The sequence below is a fragment of the Ursus maritimus genome, unplaced genomic scaffold (assembly GCF_017311325.1).
Source record: "Ursus maritimus isolate PB19 unplaced genomic scaffold, ASM1731132v1 scaffold_9, whole genome shotgun sequence".
NCBI lineage: Eukaryota > Metazoa > Chordata > Mammalia > Carnivora > Ursidae > Ursus > Ursus maritimus.
In genome coordinates this window covers 35,918,314-35,940,854 of record NW_024427107.1, presented here as the reverse complement: position 1 = coordinate 35,940,854, position 22,541 = coordinate 35,918,314, and the positions used below count along the sequence as shown (strand labels likewise).

The 22,541-nt window shown below is 36.4% G+C and overlaps 1 protein-coding gene across 1 annotated transcript; it reads right to left on the bottom strand.

Moving 5' to 3' along the window:
• Window positions 1-7,203: 7,203 nt before the first annotated feature.
• On the bottom strand, window positions 7,204-10,256 carry LOC103661469 (ferritin light chain-like). Its single transcript, XM_040625592.1, is given in 3 exon segments — window positions 7,204-7,605; window positions 7,608-7,779; window positions 10,065-10,256. Coding segments are annotated over 3 exon segments (687 nt in total). The 3' UTR covers window positions 7,204-7,282.
• Window positions 10,257-22,541: the final 12,285 nt, after the last annotated feature.

The window sequence follows — 22,541 nt, the reverse complement described above, 5'->3', positions numbered from 1 at the left end:
TAATGTGCCTGGTAAAAATATTTCATTAATATTTACTATCTTTTCTCCTTTTCTTTGCCTTTGTTATTATGTCATCCACTTTCAAAGTTCTCAAGTTGGATTCTTCACAATGTAGGTTTTATCTTTGTCATATTCTAATGTAAACACTTACAAGTATAATTTCCTAAGTCCCAATTAAGCAGCAAATACAAGTTTTGACAGGAAGCATTTTCGTGATCATTTATTTCTAAGTATTTTCTACTTCCCAGCGAGGTTTTACTTAGGAAGAGGTGAAAGTCTTCCCAAAGAAGAAAGCTCAGGATGAGGAAGGAAAGGGGAACTAGCAGTCTAGAGTAACATAGGCTAGAAGAAGAAGACCAGGAAAGTTCCCGAAAAGGCTGACAAGACAGTGAGAAAAAGCAAAAGGAAGGTTACATCATAGAGATCCGCATCAGAGGAATTTCCCCATGTATGTAGGGAGGCTGCTCCATGAGGAGGTGGCTACTTATTCCAGGACGTTCCTTCCCTTATTGGTTTCTGTTTCCATTTCCATGTGTTCCGTTCTTCTCCACTGCCCTCTATTATGTACATTATGCAAGTATGTATCTTCAAGGGTTTCCTATCATCCATAAATCTTTTATGATCCTAACACCCCTTGAAATACTATCTTCATCAATCTCTCCATTCACTTTCAAATTCTTTATAAATGCCAACTATGCTTTACTCAGGAAACAGACTCAAATGCTTTGGGGATCAGACATGTACATTTAGGTATATATAAATAGATAAAATAAGTAAATAGATAAATATACAAATACCGATGGGGATTAAAGAAAGACAAAATTTGCCCCTTCTGAAGATACTCAAATTAAATTTTGTAGAATATATAAGCAGTTGAAAAAAAAACAGACTTTGGTGAACTTATACATGGGCTCATGGTTTGTATTCCCTGCTTTCCAGCTTTGCTTGGTTGTTTCTAAACCCAATCCATTTTTAATCCAATTTTTTCTCATCCATATATTAGTTGATATAGCTAGCTCATTAAGAATGATGGCATTTAAAAATTTTCTATCTCTCCATTCTGCTTTATATTTCAACAGGCTTCTATTAGGAAAAAAGCAGAGAAAAAGATAGGTAGGAATGTTTTTCTTGTCTTTAGCTCTAGGACTCCCCAAATTACTCTACTAAATGCCTATTCTTGGTGCTTCTCCCCACCCCACTCCAGACAGTAGTTTGAGATTAGAAGACAATTGCTTTTATTTCAAAAAGTTCTTGGCTTGGGTGTTTTTGTCTCATTCAAATGCTTCTACTTGCTAACTTACTTATGTGACCAATTGCAAGACTCACACCTCTTCTTTGGGCTTCTGTTGATAAGGTCATTAAGGTCAGTGTTCTCTAAGGGTACTTCTAACTCAGGAATTCTGTGATGACGTTACAGAGGCTATCTGAGAGCAGTCAGCTGGGCTTCACATACTTGTGGAACAAGAAGGGGGGAGCACTGCATAGATGTTAGGTGGACACTTATTCTGGAGGAATGTCTTGCTGTCTTTAGGGAATTGATCAACTCACTGTTTCGACTGGAACATTTTCCTTAGAGGTCATTACACAAAAATGCCCAGCCAATGTGATATACTTTCCATTAAAAGAGAAGAAAAACTTTACAGGAGCTAAAAAATGAACTTTTTACTTTGAAATGCAATGTCTATCTGAGGTAGAAACATGAGAAAGACTTAAAATATAGTTACAGAGACAGACTACACAGAACTTACCTAAAATTAATATACATTTGTTTTGGAATTGGAAAACTATTGTTTTTTTGTTTGTTTGTTTGTTTTTAGGATTTGGTTTGTTTGCTGACTAAAAACACTATAAATATTCATAATGAGTAGAGATTTCAATAGGAAGTCGGATTGCTTGAGTGGTAGACAATGTATGAGAATCAATGTTTGCATGACAAAGTGGATAGATCACGAGCTTCATTTACGATATTTAAGCCCACTTTTAATAATCACTGAGATTTGCCAAAGTTAGAAACTTTTCCTTAAACCCTGTGAATAGCTTTTTTCCTCAAATACTAAACAACTTCAGATAATGAGTCAGATTTGGGGAAGTGGAGAAAATCCTAGCACACAGTAGGTAGTTGATAGTAGGCACTCATTAGGTTAAATCAAATGACTGAACTTTAATTCAGTCATAGATTCAAGGTCTGACTATTACTGGCTTCATAATCTTGGAGAGGTCACCAAGCTATCCTGAATCCAATTTCTTAATCTCAATGTTTTCAAGAGGATAGAGAGTCATACATGTAAAAATGATTTGAAAACTATATATTGCTATATAAATTAAAAATATTAATATATGTCCTATAGCCAGATGTGTTTTGAATTCAAATATACTTAAATTTTAGAAAAGTAATGTATTCTAATGCATAATACCAACAGCAGAGACTAGTGGAATTGGATAATCAAACACATTAATAAAATATTTCTGCAGGGATATTTGTGAATATTCATACTAGGTAGGACAAAAAATATTATAAATAACTTTATATCAGCGTGAGCCAGGTTAAACGAATTCAGACTGCATACGTGTTCAGACTGCCTCAAAATAAATTATATATTTTTTTCAATTTTTGGAGACTTGGGTATCAGAATTGCAGGTAAGAGACTGGGGACTTGAATTAATATTAAAATGAAGAGGTGGACTCTAGGTGAGCTTCAGTTGACCACTGGATCACTTATAAAATATTATCTCTAAACTTTAAATAAAGATGGGATTGGAGATTTTTAGCTTTCTTATGTGTTAATGCATGTATATGGCTATCTCTGTCATACCAGAAAGGCATCTTTATGACTTCTTTTCCTTCTTATATAAAGTCTATTTTTTTCTCGAAGTTTTTTGAAAAATTGTACAGATTGAATGAGTACTCAAATCATTTCCCCAAATATAATTTTTTAATACATAGAAAATGATGTGATTTTTTGGTTTGCTTGGAACTAATATCTGGTTTGTGTGATTGGTTGCTACAACGTAGTCATGTTTCCCCCGGAGTTCCTTAGGATTGGGCTGTTCTCATTGTTGCACAAGGCCATGCCTTGCTAGAGTTATGTAGCTCTAGTATAGAAACACAATCTCCAATTGCTTTCATAATTAATTTGGCATGCTTTTATAAGGATGAATAACATGAAAGCTTTTCAGTAGATGTTCCACAGACAAATATATTATTTTCTGCTTAATCCATATAGTATTTGATTCAGGTACAGAGAAGAAATAGAAATATTCCAGGACTAAGTGAAGAAAATGCAAATTCATATAACCAGCCCAGGTAAGGAATAAAATGAAAATTATGTAAAACCTAGTCAATAAGTTATACATATTTTAAGAATTACAGAGTAAGGCAAAAGGAATAAGCAAAAATTCTTTAGGTAATAGCATGGGAAATCACAGATGGATGAAGCTAATTAAACAGTATAATTATTTCTCATTAGATATAACAAATAAGGAGACTAGAGGGTATGCCTGAAATATTAATCTACACAGTTGATGTAGAGAAACTGTGGAAATTGTATCATAATTGAAAAACATACATTAAAACCTCTAGACATTTATAAGTTTTATTCTTGAATACTGATAGAAGAATACCAGAGTCTAGAAAAGAGACAATTGCAAGAAATTGGTATGTACCACAAAATAATAATATCACTAATTCTATCAGAATATAATTGTTACCTGCTCTGGTCCTTGGGCTCTCTAAGCAATAGAATTTGACTGGGGCCAAAAAGGGATTTCCAGGCAAGGCTTTTATTGAGGTTTATGCTCCAGCACAAAGGAGACAGAATAAAGAAAAGGGTGCTTTCTGCTGGCTCTCAGAACAAAGGCCAGTGAATATTTGAAAGAGGCTAAGCGAGGCAGGAAAGGAGTGACATCTGAGCAAGTAGGACAGGTAAAGATATAGGAAGTTGGGTGCACAGGCACAGTGGACAGAATATGCAATGTGTGTCTCACTTGCATGTTGCATCCCCACCCCTGGGCATTATGTTTAGTATTACAATGAAGGGAAAGTCAGTGAAACGTCAGCCCTGGGGTGCACCTTGGCGGAGACTGGTTTGCTATGGTCTTCACCAGTCTTTGTAGTTGAGCCCCTCCTTTGGTTAGCATTCTGCTTCCATTGTCCTGCAAGAGAAGCTGGCTACTCAAGAGGCACTGGATTTCAGCTATCCAGGAATGCTGGATCTTGCAGTCGGGACTGGGAGGACCCCAATCCAGCCTCTGCTCTGTCTCATATCAACAATGATATTTAGTAAGAGAAAAGGAAGCTACAAGCCAACACATTGAGTTTTCTTTGATCTTGGGAGATAGCAAGTCCTGGATTCTGAAAAGCCAGTGTTACACATTTCCACCAAATGGATTTTAGATACTTATGTTCTAGACTGAGCTGCTGTTAACTATTATGTGATTTGGGAAAAATCACCTTTTATCTCTAGACCTTTCTTTCTTCCTTTGTAAAATAAAGAGATTAAACTGTATTATCTCTGAGATCCTGTTTAGCTTTGAAATACCAGCTTAAAACAGTTTGAAAACTCTCTGATGCACCTTAGAACTGATGGGTATCAGGAGCTTTTTTTTTCTCCCCCGACATGGATGGGGCATAAAATGAGGGGATGCAGGAACAGTAAAGATTCAATTTCTGGAATGGGACTGAAGAAACTATCAGAAGCATGTGTAACAAAGCAAATGCCAAACTGTGGTTTTTATTTTTATTTTATTTTTTTTTTTAAAGATTTTATTTATTTATTTGACAGAGAGAGACAGCCAGCGAGAGAGGGAACACAAGCAGGGGGAGTGGGAGAGGAAGAAGCAGACTCCTAGCGGGGAAGCCTGATGTGGGGCTCGATCCCAGAACGCCAGGATCACGCCCTGAGCGGAAGGCAGACGCTTAACGACTGCGCCACCCAGCCACCCCAAAACTGTTGTTTTTAAAGACTGTTTTATTTACATGGAATATACTCATCCCTATCCCAGATCACTCAAATCTTACTTACTTCTCCAGGTCTCATCCCAGTCCTACTTCCTTGATTAAGCTCTTTATGACTTTGTGCTACCTCTTTTTTGTTGCTGCTTTATATTTCATTGCTCTGTTATATTCCATGGTAGTTTGTATATCTTCTTTCAAATTAGATTTAACATTTTTTGAGCAGAGCACTATTGATGTCAGGGTGGCTTCGTAAGAAAACAAGGAATATTCTGGACTCTTCACTCAGGCATCAAGAATCTGTAAACATAAATATATCCCTTCCATCTGAATTTCCTTATTTATCTAAAATAGAACCACCCACTAAAACCTTCACTTAGTTTTGGAATGATTTTTATCTCCTTCAACGTTCCTAGTAGGATGCAGACTCTTCTTATTCTGAGTGTTTGTAGGATGTGATTTGAAGCTGACGCATATGGTCAGACAGGTAGTCTAAAGGCCATCTCAGTCTGGATATCTTATTGCCACTAGGGCAGAATGAAGGGAAGAGTATTGCTTTTACTAATTAATGCAAGCCTTTCTCATCACTATGCTTTAAACCATATGAACACAATTTAGGCCAGAAGATTCATTTGTTCACATGTTCATCCAACACACAACATTTTTTTGTGTGTACAATCATTCTGTTAGGCATCTGGAGAATATTTATTTGCAGTAGGCATGACCCTGACTTCAAGAAGCTCTCTAGTGGTTGAGGCACCTGGATGGCTCAGTCAGTTAAGCATCTGACTCTTGATTTAGGCTCAGGTCATGATCTCAGGGTCTTGAGATCAAGCCCTTTGGGGGGCTCTGCGTTCAGTGTGGAATCTGCTTGTGCCTCTCCTTCCCCCTGCTTGTCCTCTCCCTTTCTCTCTCTCAAATAAATACATAAATAAAATCTTAAAAAAAAAAAAAAAGAAAAGAAGCTCCCTAGTGGTTAAAGACTGTAGATCCATTGGATACATTTGTAAGTTTCTGTAGAAGTTTCTAAAATAGAGGTCTCTGAAGAACAAAGATAATTGTCATCCTGTACTAGATGGAACAGCATTCTTTATCATCGATGGCATTCCAGGTGGGTTACAAAGGGCTTCTGCTTATTGACTAACATGCAGAGAAAACAGAGCATTTGGGTATGCTTAGCAGCTTCCCCATCCACTATCTCTGATCTAATTTGAACGGTAAGGAAAGAAACTTTCGGTAAAGTTAATCTGGTCTCATTTTGAGATGATCACTTACATAACATAATAAAATACATAGCACTTTTTGAACTCAGATTTTGCCAGTCAAATCCAATGACCACATGTGCATGATACGACTGATTTCTCTCTGGGCTCGCTTGCATCCTCCTTTTAGGGTTTGTTTTTTCACTTGGTGCATTAAAACCTTGTAAAATAACTATGGATTCTTTCTATTTTAAATTGTTACACTGAAGCTTTCCTGTAGGTTGGAAACTCTTTTAAGGTTGTTTTGGTTTAGTAGAAAAAGCGATGTATCTTATGTTTTATGGCCTTTAATACATAATAACATGGTAATAATTCATACAGTCACATTCATTTGGCCCTTCCTTTCTTGCTAAATGTCCCTACCTTTCTCTCTTGTCCTCTTGTCCCTACCTTTCTCTCATTTCCAACGTGTACCTCTTCTCCTCTTTCAAATTATGCTTTATCCTTAAAGCTTTCCTAAATCCCGTGGCAGGATGTAGGTAATAACTCTATCCTATGTACAGCATTATAGCTCTTGGCATATCTCGAGCAGCATATCACCACAAAAAGAAAAGATGGAGAGACTGTCTTTCCTACTTAACTTCAAGTATTTCCATTTATCTGTCATTTTCTGACAATGTCTGGGTATTTGGTAGTTCTCACTTGTGGATGAAAACCATTTAGAGGTTATATTTAGAGGGACACAGCCTAGGCCTCCCTCGATGGTTTCCTCTAATATAACAACCAGACTTATTCATGTCTAGAGTTTTTTTTTTTTTCATAATAGTGTTACTTCTTATAAGAATGTGAGCTTTTAATTGATAATTCAAAATACAGAAAAATACTTTTTATCCATCAGATTTTATTATTTTTTAATTTTTATCATTTTTTAAATTTTAAATTTTATTTATTTATATATTTATTTTTTGGCACCAAAAAGCTTTACTGTTCCATTTGGTCCAGGGCTTGTGAGAGGGTTCCAAGGTGGTTAAAATGCTACTTAGTGGCTGCAGGGAGAAGCTCAGGCACAAGCCCTGGCACCAGGGGGAAGCCAGAGGGTCCTTGAAAGGCTGCTGGGCTTCAGAGGCTCCTAGTCAGGCTTGAGAGTGAGCCTTTCGAGGAGATCCTTGCCCAGTCTAGCCAGCCTACAGAGATTAGTCAGGTGGTCCCCCATCTTCTTGATGAGCTTCACCTGCTCCTCTAGGAAGTGGTTCGCCAGAAAGTCACAGAGATGGGTGTGTGTGCAGGCTGAACCCAAGGCATACAGGTCCCAAAGGGCCTGGTTCAGGTTCTCCAGAACCAGGGAAGCTTCCACGGCATCCATGGTTTTATGCCACTCATCATGGGATGGCTTCTGCACGTCCTGGAAGAGGGTGTCGAGGCTGAGCTGGTTTAACATCTTCAAGAGCAGATATGCTTCTCCTCGGCCAACTGGAAGAAAAAAGGGCCCACACCCTCCAGAACCACATCCTCCCGGTGGAAATAGAAGCCCAGAGAGAGGTAGGTGTAGGAGGCCCACAGATGCACATGGACCAGGCAGTTGATGGCAGCCTCCCCCTTGGTGGAATAATTCTTTTTTTTTTTTTTTAAGATTTTATTTATTTATTTGAGAGAGGGAGAGAGCACAAGCAGGGGGAGTGGCTGAAGAAGATGGAGAAGCAGGCTCCCCGCTGAGTAGGGAGCCTGACACCGGACTTGATCCCAGGACCCCAAGATCATGACCTGAGCCGAAGGCAGACGCTTAACTAACTGAGCCGCCCAAGTGCCCCTTGGTGGAATAATTCTGACAAATCTGGGAGTTCATGGTTAATCGTAATAAGGAGCTAAGCTCAAAATAGGGTGTTGGCTGGTTCTGGAGGCAGAGGGTGGCCAAGAAGATGTCTCTGAAGGTTGTGACTGGAAAAAGGTTGGAGGGTGGTCTCAGGCTGGTAGAAGGGGCGTCCCTGGGTCTATTCAAACACTGTTGAAGCTAGAGACAGATCCACAGGACAGCTGAGTGCCCTGCCTTTATGCACTGGATTTTAAAAGTGATACTGTCTGTTGAGAAAGAATAAATACTTCAATGTTTCATTTGATTTACACTTTCAAAAATCATTTTTTATTTCTCTTAAATATGATACAATATTTTGTTGACTTAAAAAGTACATTAAGCTGATTGTTTCTGTTTTGCAACTTAGTCAATGTACCTAATACACTAAGAAAAAAAGGTAGAATTTAATTAATTACCATCAGTAGCCTATTTCTGAATTTCAATTGGCTGACAGCTCTTTAACGAACTGATTCACTTTTTACCATTTTGCAGAGGTACAGGCAAAACTAACAATCACAAACATTGCCAAGTCCTAAGAATTCACCAGGGACTCCTATTTTTGAAGAATGTTATCTAAATCTTTATCTGGGGACATCACTAAATGTTGCCCTAGCTAGCTGAATAGCTTGTCAAATATAATAAATAATATTCGATTTATTTTTATTAAAAAATCATGGTTCATTTTTCAAAAATGAAAAACTATCTTGATATTAATGCATTGCTAAGCATAGGACAGGGTGATTCCAAATTAGCATAAAGGCACTTCGCTCAGTATGTCGCCAACATGAAAAAACTGGGGCCATTCACATTAGAGGAAAGGAGAAGCACAGTTGAAAACAGGCAAGTTCTTTGTTAACTTCTGTAATATTTAAAATCAACCAATGTTTTGATACATTGAAAAACTTCTGAAGTGCAAGTCAGAAAAAATGACAAATTTTTCCAGAGAAAAACTAAATTGTATTTCAGATTTAATACTTTGTGCATTCCCATGGTCTGACTTTATATCCTGTGAACCTAACAATTCATTTTACTTACAATTAAGTTCAACTAAGTACAGAGACTTCTCTAGGGAGAAAACAGGTGTGTTGGGAACAACTTTGAAAATTTAATTTTTATGTAAGAGGTATACTTTTTGTTCTTTGTATTTTTCCTTTCGTTAGAAATATTCTATCTACAAGTATGGAAAAGGCACCCTGACAAAGAGTACTCAATTGATTTTGCTTGGTGATTGTCTTGACATATTTGTTCATAACTTCCATTCCCATTAAATAATACAGATAAGATTTTAAAAATTAAAGAAAATACTGCACTACTTACAACATTTATTTATTCAGTAGAGATGTGTGAGAAAATAAAAATCTAGTGCATAACAAACATCCAAGGCCTTTGGGCTAGGTCGAGATTCACAAATAACTTACCGTGTCGGCCTCCATTTTACTGTCTTTCTTCGCAGAAGTTACCTCTTGGAAAGAAAAGCTTCTGTGTATATAGAAACTGCCAGAGTTAATTCTTAAAATTGTGAAAACAAAATCATTCAATGAAATCAATTCCATAAATTCCAAAAATGGTTCTAAGTGGAAGAAGATGGAGAAAATCTTTAACTTTGAAGGGACTATTTCAGATGAGATTGGGTGCGTTCAGGGTGGTATGACCGTAGACTGAAGGGACTATTTCAAAACCTTTTTTTTTTGTTTTTTTCAATGAAAAACCTATCTGTGCCTTTTTCCAGACTGAAAAGTTTTATTTTTTCATTTTGTGGGGGCAGATATGATCAATAAAAAACAAACAAACAAAAAACCCCAAAACCCAGGAGTCATGGAAAGAAATCTTGAAGAAGTATGTTTTTAAAATGAGACCCAAACAACACAGGTTTACTCTGTGCCAAATAAACTGAGCTCTAACTACCTTTCCAAACATCCCCTTCCCAGCGTTGTCCTGGATTATGGATGACAACAAGATGAATTTGCATGTGATTTGGCAGGCAGAAGTGAGGGAGCAGTGATAGTGTTTTATGTCTTGGAGTTTGGTCTGGGGCACTGAACACGTGGAAATGTTGACTTACTTTGTTGGCAAGGGTCAACATGCAGGCCTGCAGCTCCTTTCTCTCCTGCTGGATTTTCTTCCATGGGTTCTCTGAATCCTGAGCCGGGCGCATGAACAGATCTATGCTCAAGAGAGTCAGCTTTTCCTGCAGGGCAATCCTAGCATTGAAGCTGATAGCAGAGGCTAGAGAAAGATGCAAGTTCCAGCTCATCCTCGTGGTTCTGGTTTCTCATCGTTTTCCTCCATATTCAGCTTTTCTTTCTGACCTCTAGACCAAGAGAGTCATGCCTCTTCAGGCTCATCCTCAGACTCGGAGACAATAGCTTTGCACAGACTTCTTCACCACGTTCATTCCTGCTTAGAGTTGAATTCCTTTAAGTTCTTTATTCAGTATTATTTGTAGTCGTTCTTATCGACAGCGCCCCTGATCTGATTGAGCCTTCAGTGACACACACAGAGTTTTGCAAACAGTGGATTACCGAGTGTCTGGAGATGAGAGAGAATTTGAGATGATGATGACAGAAATTGAGACAGAAGAGTTAAATATAACACAGGTCATCAAACACCTTTTATTTTATGATGGATCTGTATACATTTTATAGAATGAATCTCTTAGAAGGAAAGATGGACTATAGAATAGAGATCGAGTATGTGGATGTTTTCACTAGTTCTTCTTTAAGAACAAGTTTCCAATTGTTACTTATTAAGAGAATCTAATTTTTAGCCTGACTTGTGACATTAGGGGAAAAAATTGTATTTCTCAGCCACCTTAGAGTTAAAGATAGCTAATTTATGGCCAATAGACTCTAAGCAGAGATGTGTGTGCAATTTTTAGCATGTATGCTTAGAATCAGGAACATATCATTTTACTTTTTAGCTCTTCCTTTTTCCTGCTGGTTAGCATGTAGAAGACATGGCTGGAGTTTGAGCTGTTGTCTTCAACCATAAAGTGAAACCTGTATGCTTAGACCAGTGGAACAGCAGTATTGAAAGAGTCCATTTTTATGAAGCCTCCTGGTCAGTCCTGGAGTTCTTATATTCAAACTCGACACAGTAGAGAAATACATATCGACTTTATTTTATTCATTGTTGTTTTGAGTTTTGGGTCTCTCACTTAATCATATACGATTAATAGGGGCATTTTAAGTAAAATTATGCATTTAAAGTATACAACCTGATGTTTTGATAGACATATATAGTGAAATGATTACTGTAATCAAGCTAATTAATATATCCATCTCTTCTCATAGTTAACTTTTTTTTGGTGAAAGCTTCTGAAATCTAAGCAAACTTCTAGTATACATTACAGCGATATTAACAATAGTCATCATGCTGTACATTAGCCCTCTAGAACTTATTCATCCTACACAACTGCAATTTTGTACCCTTTGACCAACATCTTTCATCTCTCCCACCTTTCTACTCTCTGCTTCTGAGAATCAATTTTTTTTTTTTTTTTAGATTTTGGATATAAGTGACATTATGCAGTATTTTTCTTTTTGCATTATTTCACTTAGCATAAAGTCCTCCAGTTTCATCCCTGTTGTTGCATATGGCAGGATCTCCTTTTTTAAGGCTGACTAATATTGCATTGTATGTATGTATCACAGTTTTTGTTTTTGTTTTTTAAATCCATTCATCCATCAACAGACACTTAGGTCACTTCTGTATCTTGGCTGTTGTGAATAGTGCTGCAGTGGACATGGGAGTGCAGATATCTCTTTGAGGTACTAATTTCATTTCCTTTGGATGTATACCCAGAAGAGGGATTGCTGGATTATACAGTATTTCTAATAGGGTTTTTTCTTAAGTAGAAGGAGAAAACAATGATTTCCATTACAACCCTGAAAAGAAGAAAGGAAGTCAGAAGTAGGTAAGTTTGTAGGTAAGACCAAGGACTTGGGAGAGTGCATATCTATATTCCTGGTGATGTAGAAAATGATAATTAGTGACAAATTTTGTCAGAGAGGCAACAAGGTGGAAATAAAATTGGTGGGAATTTATTTTAGACAGACCTAGGTTTAAATCCTTTTCTGGTATAAAGTAGGAAATGCTAAATGGATTTAAGATAACAGTGTCTGTGCTACGACTGACCTAAGTTTGTAATAAGTACTGAATTGATTCTTAGAGTTCCTGGTACATAATAAACTCTCAATAAGTATTAGCATCATTGATATGTGGCCAACAGATCTTTGTTAACAAATTATTACAGTGATAACATGATATCACGCAATTCTCACTGAGAATTAAGTTGGAGAAGTTTAGAATGCTGAGGCAATTCCCCCTAAAAATCCCTTTCACAGACATTTTTTTAAACTTTTTTTTCTTTCTTAAATGTCTATCGAATCAATCAGAGTTCGGGTAACAGAAAGTACTTTAGCATTCCGAACAGAAAAATATTAAGATTAAGTGATTTTAAAATCACTGGATGCCTAAAGAAATGAAAGTCAGGAAGTCACCACTCTTTTTGATTTCAAGAATATACACTACTACAGATGCAACCCAGAGGTTAGGAACTGACTGCTTTCTTGACCACTTGATGTCATTGCTTCCCCATACCCATGAATCTGGTAAGATGGAGAAAAACATGGACTCCAGCTACTTCCTAGCCCAGTTGTCCAACTGTAAAATCCCAGGGTAGTCCCTACTTCCTTGACACCTTCCAAATGTGGTATGATTAATCTCATTGAAAGAACATAAACTGTATTGAGAAACCTAGCCATAAGGGAGTTTAGGAAAAATAGCTCTAGATTTCCAATTCCTGTCACTCTTAGGGATAGGGGGAATAGAAGAGTATAGAAATGAATGCCAAATGGAAATTGACAGTATCTAACATGTGAAACATCCCTATGCAGCCATTAGAATGGCTAAATTAAGAAGATTAACAGTAGAAGTTTTAGAGAGGATATGAAGCAAGTGGAATTTTTATACGTTGTTGGTGGAATATTAAATGGCACAAACAATGTGGGAAAAAGTTTGGCAGTATTGTATAAAGCTAATGACACACTTACCATGCAGCCTAATCATTCCACTCCTACATATTTACCCAAGAGAAATAAAATGTGTTTCCATACAAAGACTTGCAAACTAGTTATAGTAGATTTATGATAGTAGCTCCAAACTGGAAAACAGCCTGGGTGTTTCTCAGTAACAGAATCCATAAGTACATTATAGAATATTCATACACTGGAATACTAATCAATAAAAATGAGGAATGCATTGCTATAACAAGCAATAACATGTCTGGATCTCAGAAATCACAAATGAAAATAATCACAAGTGAAATAAACCAAACACAGAATTATATACTGCATGATTCCCTTTATATGAAATTTTAGGAAAGATCAATCCAATCCATAGTTTAGAAAATATTTCAGCGATTACCTGTATCTGAGGGTATGGAGGAGATTGATTGGAAATAAACACAAGGGAAAGTTTTTGGATGATGGAAGTATTCTATATCATGATTATCATGGTGATTACATGTGCATATACATGTGCCAATGCTCATCAAACTATTTAAAATGATTTCATTTTATCTTATATATGGATATCTCATTAATGTTAAGTCAGAAACTCTAAGGGATCTGAGGTTTTACCTAACTTCATCTGAACTGTCTTAATCAGTTTGGGCTGCTGTAACAAATTACCATAGACTGTATGGATTAAACAACAGAAATTTATTTTTCACAGTTCTAGAGGCTAGGAAATCCAAGATCAAGATGTTGACAGACCTGGTGTCTGGTGAGGGCTCCCTTCCAGGTTTGCAGATACCGCCTTTTGATTGTGTCTTCACATGGTGGCGATCAGAGAGAGAGAGAGCTCTCATGTTTCTTCTTTACAAGAGCACTAATCCTATTCATGAGGGTTCCATGAGGGTGGAGCCCTCTTGGCCTAATTATCTCCCAAAGGTCCTACTTCCCAATATTTATGGTAAATATAATTTTTTTGATGGGGGAGGGAACACACACATTCAGCCAGTACCAATACATGTAAAATCACAAGACACCTAGGTTAGAGACAAAGACTGTTTATTAGTTACAGCAAAAGAATCAGCTAGATGCTAACTTCATAGCACCAGTTCCCTGAGTTCCAATCCCACAGGGTGATATGCTGGAAGTTGAATGGTACCTGTACCTGCAGAATAAATAACAGGGGATAAATCCTCGAAATAGAAAATTCTGATTATATATACAACTGCTGGTGAACTGCTCATCTACTTCTGGAGATAGAGACTTTATTTTTACTCTAAAATATAAGTAAATCTCCTCCAGAGAGGTTTTTATCCCTCTGGAACATCTCAAGGGAGGGAGGTATCTCTAAACTTTCCTCTCCCGTGATGTCACCTTGTATAAAAACATTCTTAAACGGACTGTAAATGCCTTTGCTCAGAAGATCTAGATCATGCAGAAATGTGAGGTATTTATAGATAATTATTTCCCAACATAAAGTTTATTTTAAAAATTGGCCAAAATGATTGACCTGAAACATGTTCTGTTAGTTCAAGAAAATATTTCAAAGAATATGTGCAATTTAAATATACCAAGTTGATTTCAAGTCAATTGTTTGTGCTTCATATTCAGGAAATTCATATTGCCTAATTACATTTCCAAATGTTTCAAAATGAAGTTTAGATCATTAGAACTTTGGGAATTCTTTAGATCAGTCGCGAATTTCATAAGAAATTCTTTTCCAATTTATATTAAAATTGTTTACAGAATTTAAAAAAGTCATCATGTATTTAATGTAGAATTTCTCCTTTCTTTTGTGTTTATTGCCTCTTGTGGATAAAAGTTATAAATTATACAGGAGCATTATTAAGCACATGAAAATATTGCAATATTCTTTGCTATGCAAAAATTTTTGCATAGCTAATTTTATACACTTTGTATTCATCCAACAGTCCTTGTTTAACTGACCACACAGCTTGTATCTAGGTTGATGCCTGGTTCTTGGGACATTGTCCCTAGAGAGGAACTAGGTAGTCCAGTTACTGGGAGCTCTTTAATTTGCAGGAACTGTTCTCATGGTAGCCCAAAGCAGCATAGCTTGGATTAAAAAATAACGTGTGTGGAGAATCAGGATTCTTTTCAAGTGAGTCAAGGTTCGGAGTTGAGAAGAAAAATTACAAATGTCAAGTTTATGGATAAAGAAAGAATGAAAACTTGGAAATAAGTTAACAACTTCATGACAACATATGTAAGAGTTAGTGGAAGAAATAAGTTAACAACTTCATGACAACATATGTAAGAGTTAGTGGAAGTAAGTTTTGATTACTGGTTAAGGCAAAATGAGAGTAAGGGTCTTTAGTTCAAGAGTTATTTGGGATAATATTGTGTGCCTGATGGTCCCCTAAGAATGCAGTGTCCTGGCTTAGGAGGCAGGTAGAGCAGCTTGGTGGAGTCCCAAAGAATGGACTAGAAGTCTAGAGCACAGTGCCAATGGGGGAAGCGATATAGGAGGGTTGTGTTGATTGCTCTGTCTGTCCTTTGGACTTCTGAGGCTGAATTCAGCATGGGGATAGTAACAAATTTTTATCTAAAACATCTGAATGAGAGATTCGGAAATGTATGAGAAGAAATCAAGATCGTGAGGATTGCTGGAATTCTAGTAGGCACATTTCTACTTACAAAAAGAAACCAGGAGACTCTGGGGGGTTGTGGGGAGAAGGTAATGAAATCATGGATAAAATGTAAACTTGAACAATATCATAGCTATTTATTTGACATTTTTCTGACCATAATGGTTGGGAGTTCTGGATAATAATAATAATGATATGAACACAATATTTTCCTAGTATTTACCATATCTTGGGTAATTATCAAATGATTTTATACCTATCGACTCACCTAATTATTACAAAACCTCATCATATAAGCTCTGTTATTATCCTTGATTTATAAATCACTAAACTATGGCACAGAGAGATTGAGTAACATGCTCATAGCCACAGAAAGAGCTAGTAACTAAAATAATCAGTATATGTTCTGATGTGTAAACTCATTGAAAGAATTACCTGCCCATAGGAATCTTTAGCTGTTAAAAAAAAAATCCCAGCCCAGTTTATGTATACAATGTATAACGTTCTTATTTTATTTTATTTTATTTTATTTTATTTTATTTTATTTTATTTTATTTTATTATTTTTTAAAGATTTTATTTATGTATTTATTCCAGAGAGAGGGAGCATGTGCACAAGCGAGTGCAGGCAGAGTGAGGGGCAGAGGAAGAGGAAGAGACAGAGAATCTCAAGCAGACCCTGCTCTGAGTGCAGAACCTGAGGCGGGGTTCGATCTCACGACCCTAAGAACACGACCCTGAGATCATGACCTGAGCCAAAACCAAGAGTCAGAGAACTTAATTCTCCTCTGTTTCTGGTAGTCTTGCTTCCCAAATGGTTTCAGATCAGTTTGTATCTAGATGTGACTGTCAAGGCATTAACCTCAGCCTCTAATTGTCTGACTTATAGTTCTAAGACTCAGACAGAACTGAAAGAGTGCTAGATTTCTTTCCTACCCAGTAACTACTAAAAATTAGGTAGTATTGGGATTTTTTTCTTTTATGCAGTATTAAGCTAGGCAGTTAAGAGCATGGGCTCCAGAACCAGGCCAATTAGTTCATATTGTGGATTTACCACTTATAGATACTTAACTTCTCTATGCCACAATTTCCTCCCTAGTGCTTCAGTATATCTACTTTAAGGGGATGTTGTGTGGATTAAATGAGTTGATATAAATATTGCATTTAGAACAGTACCAGATACATTGTAAGCATGCAATAAATATTCACTATTATCATTATTTTTCTCTCCATATTCTGTGAATGGGCTCACCCCTACTGGAAATGACAAAACTTATGTTTCAAACCTCCTCTTTGAATATTAAGAATATAATATAAATAAGGATTTGAAGAACATCTTTGGAAATTGTAGCTTCTTATTATTCACATGATAGGATTCCATAAGTTTCTCATTTGGCTGGTTTCTTCTGATTTTGAGGCTGCCTAACTCTTGAAATGCACCCAGAAGACCAAAGGATAATATCTATTAGTTGGAAGCACACAGACTAAGTGTGAGCTGAGCAATTCTGTGTGGGCCTCTATGTGGCCTAGTTTTATAATTTCTGTAAAGTATGACTCCCTTACCAGAGATTCATTTAAAAGACCACAACACCTTGTCTGTTAGTAAACTTACGTATATTATTGATTGTCTCTTCATTAGGTAGCTAGTGGTTTAGTGAACAAATCCTTTATTGGATGAGACATCCTTGGACAAAGTCGTAGTCAGGTGATAGATAGATAGGCTTGCACGAGGGCATCTGTCCACTAAGTAGGCAATGGGAGGGGTCAGATGACAATCAGCACTCTCCTCCTTGCTCTGAAATCAGGGGAAAGATGCAGATTCAATACAAGAGTAAGAGTTCATGTGCTTTTGGCAACTATCAGACCCTATACAGAAGACCTTTCTTTGAAGATTTCAATAGCCAATTATTTATGTTCCCTCTCAAGAAAGACATTTAGATTTACTCAGATACACCAGAATTATTTAGGGGGTGTCGCTAGGAGTATGCATGTAACTTCTTGGAAAAGCCCAGTGCTAAAGAATCAAAGTTAGAAGAACCCATTTTGCAGAGTACTCATTACTCCCAGAACAGGGAGCAAGTTGACCAAATGAACATGACGATAGAAATACTATATTGAGAGGGACGCCTGGGTGGCACAGCGGTTAAGCGTCTGCCTTTGGCTCAGGGTGTGATCCCAGCGATCTGGGATCGAGCCCCACATCAGGCTCCTCCGCTGGGAGCCTGCTTCTTCCTCTCCCACTCCCCCTGCTTGTGCTCCCTGTCTCGCTGGCTGTCTCTATCTCTGTCGAATAAATGAATAAAAAAAATCTTAAAAAAAAAATACTATACTGAGTGGGGCCTCTGGCTCCACATAAATAATGAAGTCACTCCAGGATTTCCAAATCTGTGCTAGTAGCTTCTCTGCAGGATAGATAGAAATGTTTTTTGTTTGTTTGCTCTTAATACAGGGGCCATTAGGAAAGAAGAGGGAGGGCTTCAGCCTTCTCCTCTGGTGGGTGGAGATTTTACCAAAATACCAAAGAATATGGCCAGGAAGAAAGAACGATAATATACCAGATGATATAACTGAATTAAAGCATTTAAATCTGCAAAGAATATTGAAACAAAGTCAGGATCAGAGATTTATACAGTAAAATTTGCCTCTAAAAGTAGATGAGATGTTAATAAGAGGACTGTGATAGATGAAAGGATAATGTGATGAGAACAAGCGGGCTATTTTTTTTTTCCAAATCAAACCAAGACTGTATCAATTTATGAAATTATCCAGGGAATATATATATAATCAATGAACACTGTCAAACTGGATAATTTACTTTAAAAAAGTGAAGCAGCCCCAAAAACTCATGCCTCCCAAATTTGTTTACTTGATTAGCAAATGAATTGGAAAATTGTTACTGTGTCATTTTTATTGCGTGTTACTTAGATATGGCTAAGTAACTAAGACACAGACAGTAACGGTGTTGGCACTCATCTGGACATCTTCTGCAACCTACCCTCGGCTCTCGTGGACAGACAGGGTTAAGCACTGAGAACACTTGCTCTTTAATGCCCAGTATAGCAAAGTTCTTGGATCACTAATTCCTAATGATTTCACAGTGTAACTGAGCATAAGTAATTGACTAGAGAGATCAGTATTGGCTTTGGGTTTCTCTACTGCTTTCTTTATAACTATTTTTCTCAAAGTACAGTAGAATTATGTGGAGTATCTTACATACAAATTATGCAAATCAGTTGCACATGTGAAAGAAGTACTTAGGGATTTCATTGTATCGAAGTCCCTGAGTCATAATCAGAAGTGACAGATAACTATATTTGTTGTTAGAAATACACTGCTTTGTGGGTTAGCTTTGAGTTGATCTGGCCACTCTATATGTCTGATTGATTTGTCTTTCAAGTTGGTAATCAAATCAGTTAACCTCTAAGTCTCACTTACTAAACATTCCATCAGCCATAAAGATGGTTAAAGAATGCCAAGATCTAACATCAGAGATCTACCTTATTGTCATCAAATAAGTTAGAGCCAGTCTTTTGGCCACTTAAAATATTTATACAACTTAGAAATAAGAAATGCTCAATATATTGTTCAGCCTGGAGATGTACTGCCCTCTAGTTAAGTTGCTTAATTCCTGGAAAACACATTTCTGGGAAGATGCAAATAAATATGCTATTTTTTTTTAACACACCATTACTCTTACACATAATGAATCACAAAATTCTGGCTCAGCAGCCCCTCTCTGTCTTTGTCTAGACCTAACCAAGGTTATGGAGATAGTCTCCCTTCTCATTGCTTTCCTCTGTTTTCTTCTCCTGTCTCCATCTATGTTTTGTGTTCTTCTGATTTACCATTTATCCTTAGCTTAGGAAACTTCTAAATATAAATTTGTTTGCTTTTTAATTTTATTTAATGTGGCTCATATAACAGAAAAAGTTAATAGAAAAAAGTGGACTTGAGACTATTAGCATTGTAGTGTACCTCACTATTATTCATAGGTGGGGTGAAGGAGTGAACATACAGTGAATCTCAAAAGATAAAATGGAAACTATAAAAAGAAAATTTATATTACCTCACTTTACTTGTTATGTACCCCATGTATACTATAAAACTGTTTATTACATTATTATGTTATTATATAAGATGTATTGCTATATAATTGATTATGTTACGGCCTTCTTTGGTTAATAAATTTTGTTCACTTTGATTTTACTAAAGTGATTTCAAAGTACATGAACATACAAACTACGTGCTCATTCTGTGGGTGCTTATGACAGAAATGCTGGTATTTACAGTAGATCAATGGAATCTGGTAGAAAAAGAACTCCATGTTATAGTTGCTATGCAAACTAAAAGAAAGATATGGACTAAAACATAAGATAGGCTCAGAGTGAGCTGTAGAAATTACATGATGATTTGCAATATATAAATGGTAGAAAAAGGTATTATCTGGAAATTTGGTAGAATCATGACTTACTATATATTTATTTTATAACTTTTTATAAAAACAAACCTGAAACCAAATCATATACCTATTGGTATATTGAGGTTAGGAAAAGAAAAAAAAAAGTAGTATCTTAAAAAGTGGAGGAAATTTGCCTGAACAGATAAATGTGTTCAAATTCTATTGCCTTAAGGATAATTGAACTCAATTCCAAAAATAAATTGTTTATAATAGGAAAATACTTCAAAGAATTTTATGACTCTGAATTAAGTAGCTATAAATTAAATTGAAAAAAAATATATATCAAGAAGTCCTACTAAGATGTAAATTCAGAATGGTACTAATTTCTTTTAAAAATTTCCAGTAAAGTCAAAGCATTCACTTTAAGTAAAGTGAAGGTATAGACATTCACAAATAGAAGGGATTTCAGCCCTACCTGGAGGACAGAATTATTTCTCAGTGTAGATTGCCTGAAAAAACATTTTAAGAAAAGTTGTCACATAATGATGGACACTTTATTGAGTCTGTGATAATTTTTGTAAATTTTGAAATGTGTTAGTTGGATATGTTCGTGTAATATTTGCACTGTAACAATTAACAAAACCATGAGATGAACAAAAATAATAGACTAAACCAGGTGACATCATGAAAGGTCTGATCTAATTTTTGTCCCACCCAAGACAGTTTATGTGCAAGAGAAGAGGAACTACTGCATAAGAAATCAGGGAAAAATCACACACTTATGGCAGGTATTGATTTTTACAGGTATTACTGACATAATGAAAGTTCTAAACTGTAACTGCCAAGATTAATAGTCGGTGAGTTTATCTTGAACCTCAGTTCAGATACCTTGCTTTCTTTCTTCTGCTCAAAGTAGTCTTCCAGTCTGATAGTTACCCAATAACTACTCTGTTTTCCAGCACCATCTCTTCTTGTACATTGGAATTTCCATACTCAACCTCTTATGAAATATACCTAATTTTGATATTCAATCACATTTTTAAAAATGTGTGTGAAATAAATCAATTTTTCAAATCTTTTTAAAGATTTTTTGTCACTTAAAATCGATATATCCTTATATTACTTTTGACTATTAAGAGGAAGTGGTTTTAAGGAGTAAAAATAAGGAGTGGGAGGAAAAACTGGACAGTAAACAAGTTCTCAAGTAGAAAAGTATCAATTTCATCTATAGAATTACCTATACTAATTGAATTAAACAGCACAAGATAACAAAAACCACTACCATCCACGTATACGGAGGGCACACACTTTTTGGCACTTTTAATTCTTCTTTCCAAGCATTTTCTTATCCTTTGTAGCCTCTCTCCACTCCTTTACCCATCTCCTGGGGAGGGGTGAGGTGGCTAACGTAATAGGTAAACTGGGAAAAATGAAGTGCACATGTCAGCTTGTGTCAGCCCCCTACCCTTTACTTTTTTATGAGAGCGTTTAACTTCTATATTCCTCTTCCTTTATCAATATGTCAGTATCAGGTGGGCTTTTCAGCCCCCTCCCCTGTGCCCACACCTCCAATAAACAGGCCTGCCTTCTTCCTATCTGGGTTGACACTCATATTACACAGTATCTGTGATGGCTATGTGGTAGGGAGGAGGTGAGCTCCTCACATTTCCTTCAAGAGAGTCTGCTGGGGAGGGCAGAGTTGCCTGATTGCCTCAGTTGCTCCCATTGTGGATCCACCACCATGTTCTGGCCGATAACTGAGAACAGAGATGTCCCAGTTCTAGCTTATCCCAGTCTGACAGCCTATTCCTCAAATAAGCATCTTTTCCTCGGGTTCTCCCATCAGTCCAGCTGAGACTTTTTTAAAGCTGCTGATTCAGGTTGAATTGTTTCTATTGGCTGCCTGCCCTGAAGCTCATGTTACCATCTTTTTGTCTTTAGGGTCCAATCTGCTGTTTAGCTTCCAGTGAAGCTTTCATTTCTGAGACTGATTTTTTTAATCTCTAGAATTTGTATATTTAGATTTTGTACTTTTTTTTTTGAGATTTACTATCTGTTCACTCACTAATCCCATCTATTCCTCTAAATCCCTGGACATATTTATATTAGATTGCTTGTTTCTTTTTTTGTAGCTAATTCCAACATCTATATCATCTCTGAATCTGTTTTATTGACAATATTTTGTCCAGTTTTTCTGTTTTTCTTCAATACTAAGTGATTTTTTAATCTTATGCTGAGCACTGGAAATGCTACATTGTTGAGAGTCTAGATTTTGTTGTCTTTCTTTAAGAGTGCTAAGTATTGATGGGGCAAATTTATTAGTCATTTCCTTTTCATCTAATATATTCTTTATTTCAATTTCACAAAGATATTCTTCTATTTTTTTTCAAAAACTTTTTAATTTTTTCCTCCATATCTTATTTGGTGTTTGTTCTGTGTATATTATGAGGTAGGAATTTATGTTTCTTTTTATAAATAAAATCATTTGTCTCAGCCACATCGTATTATAAACAAAGT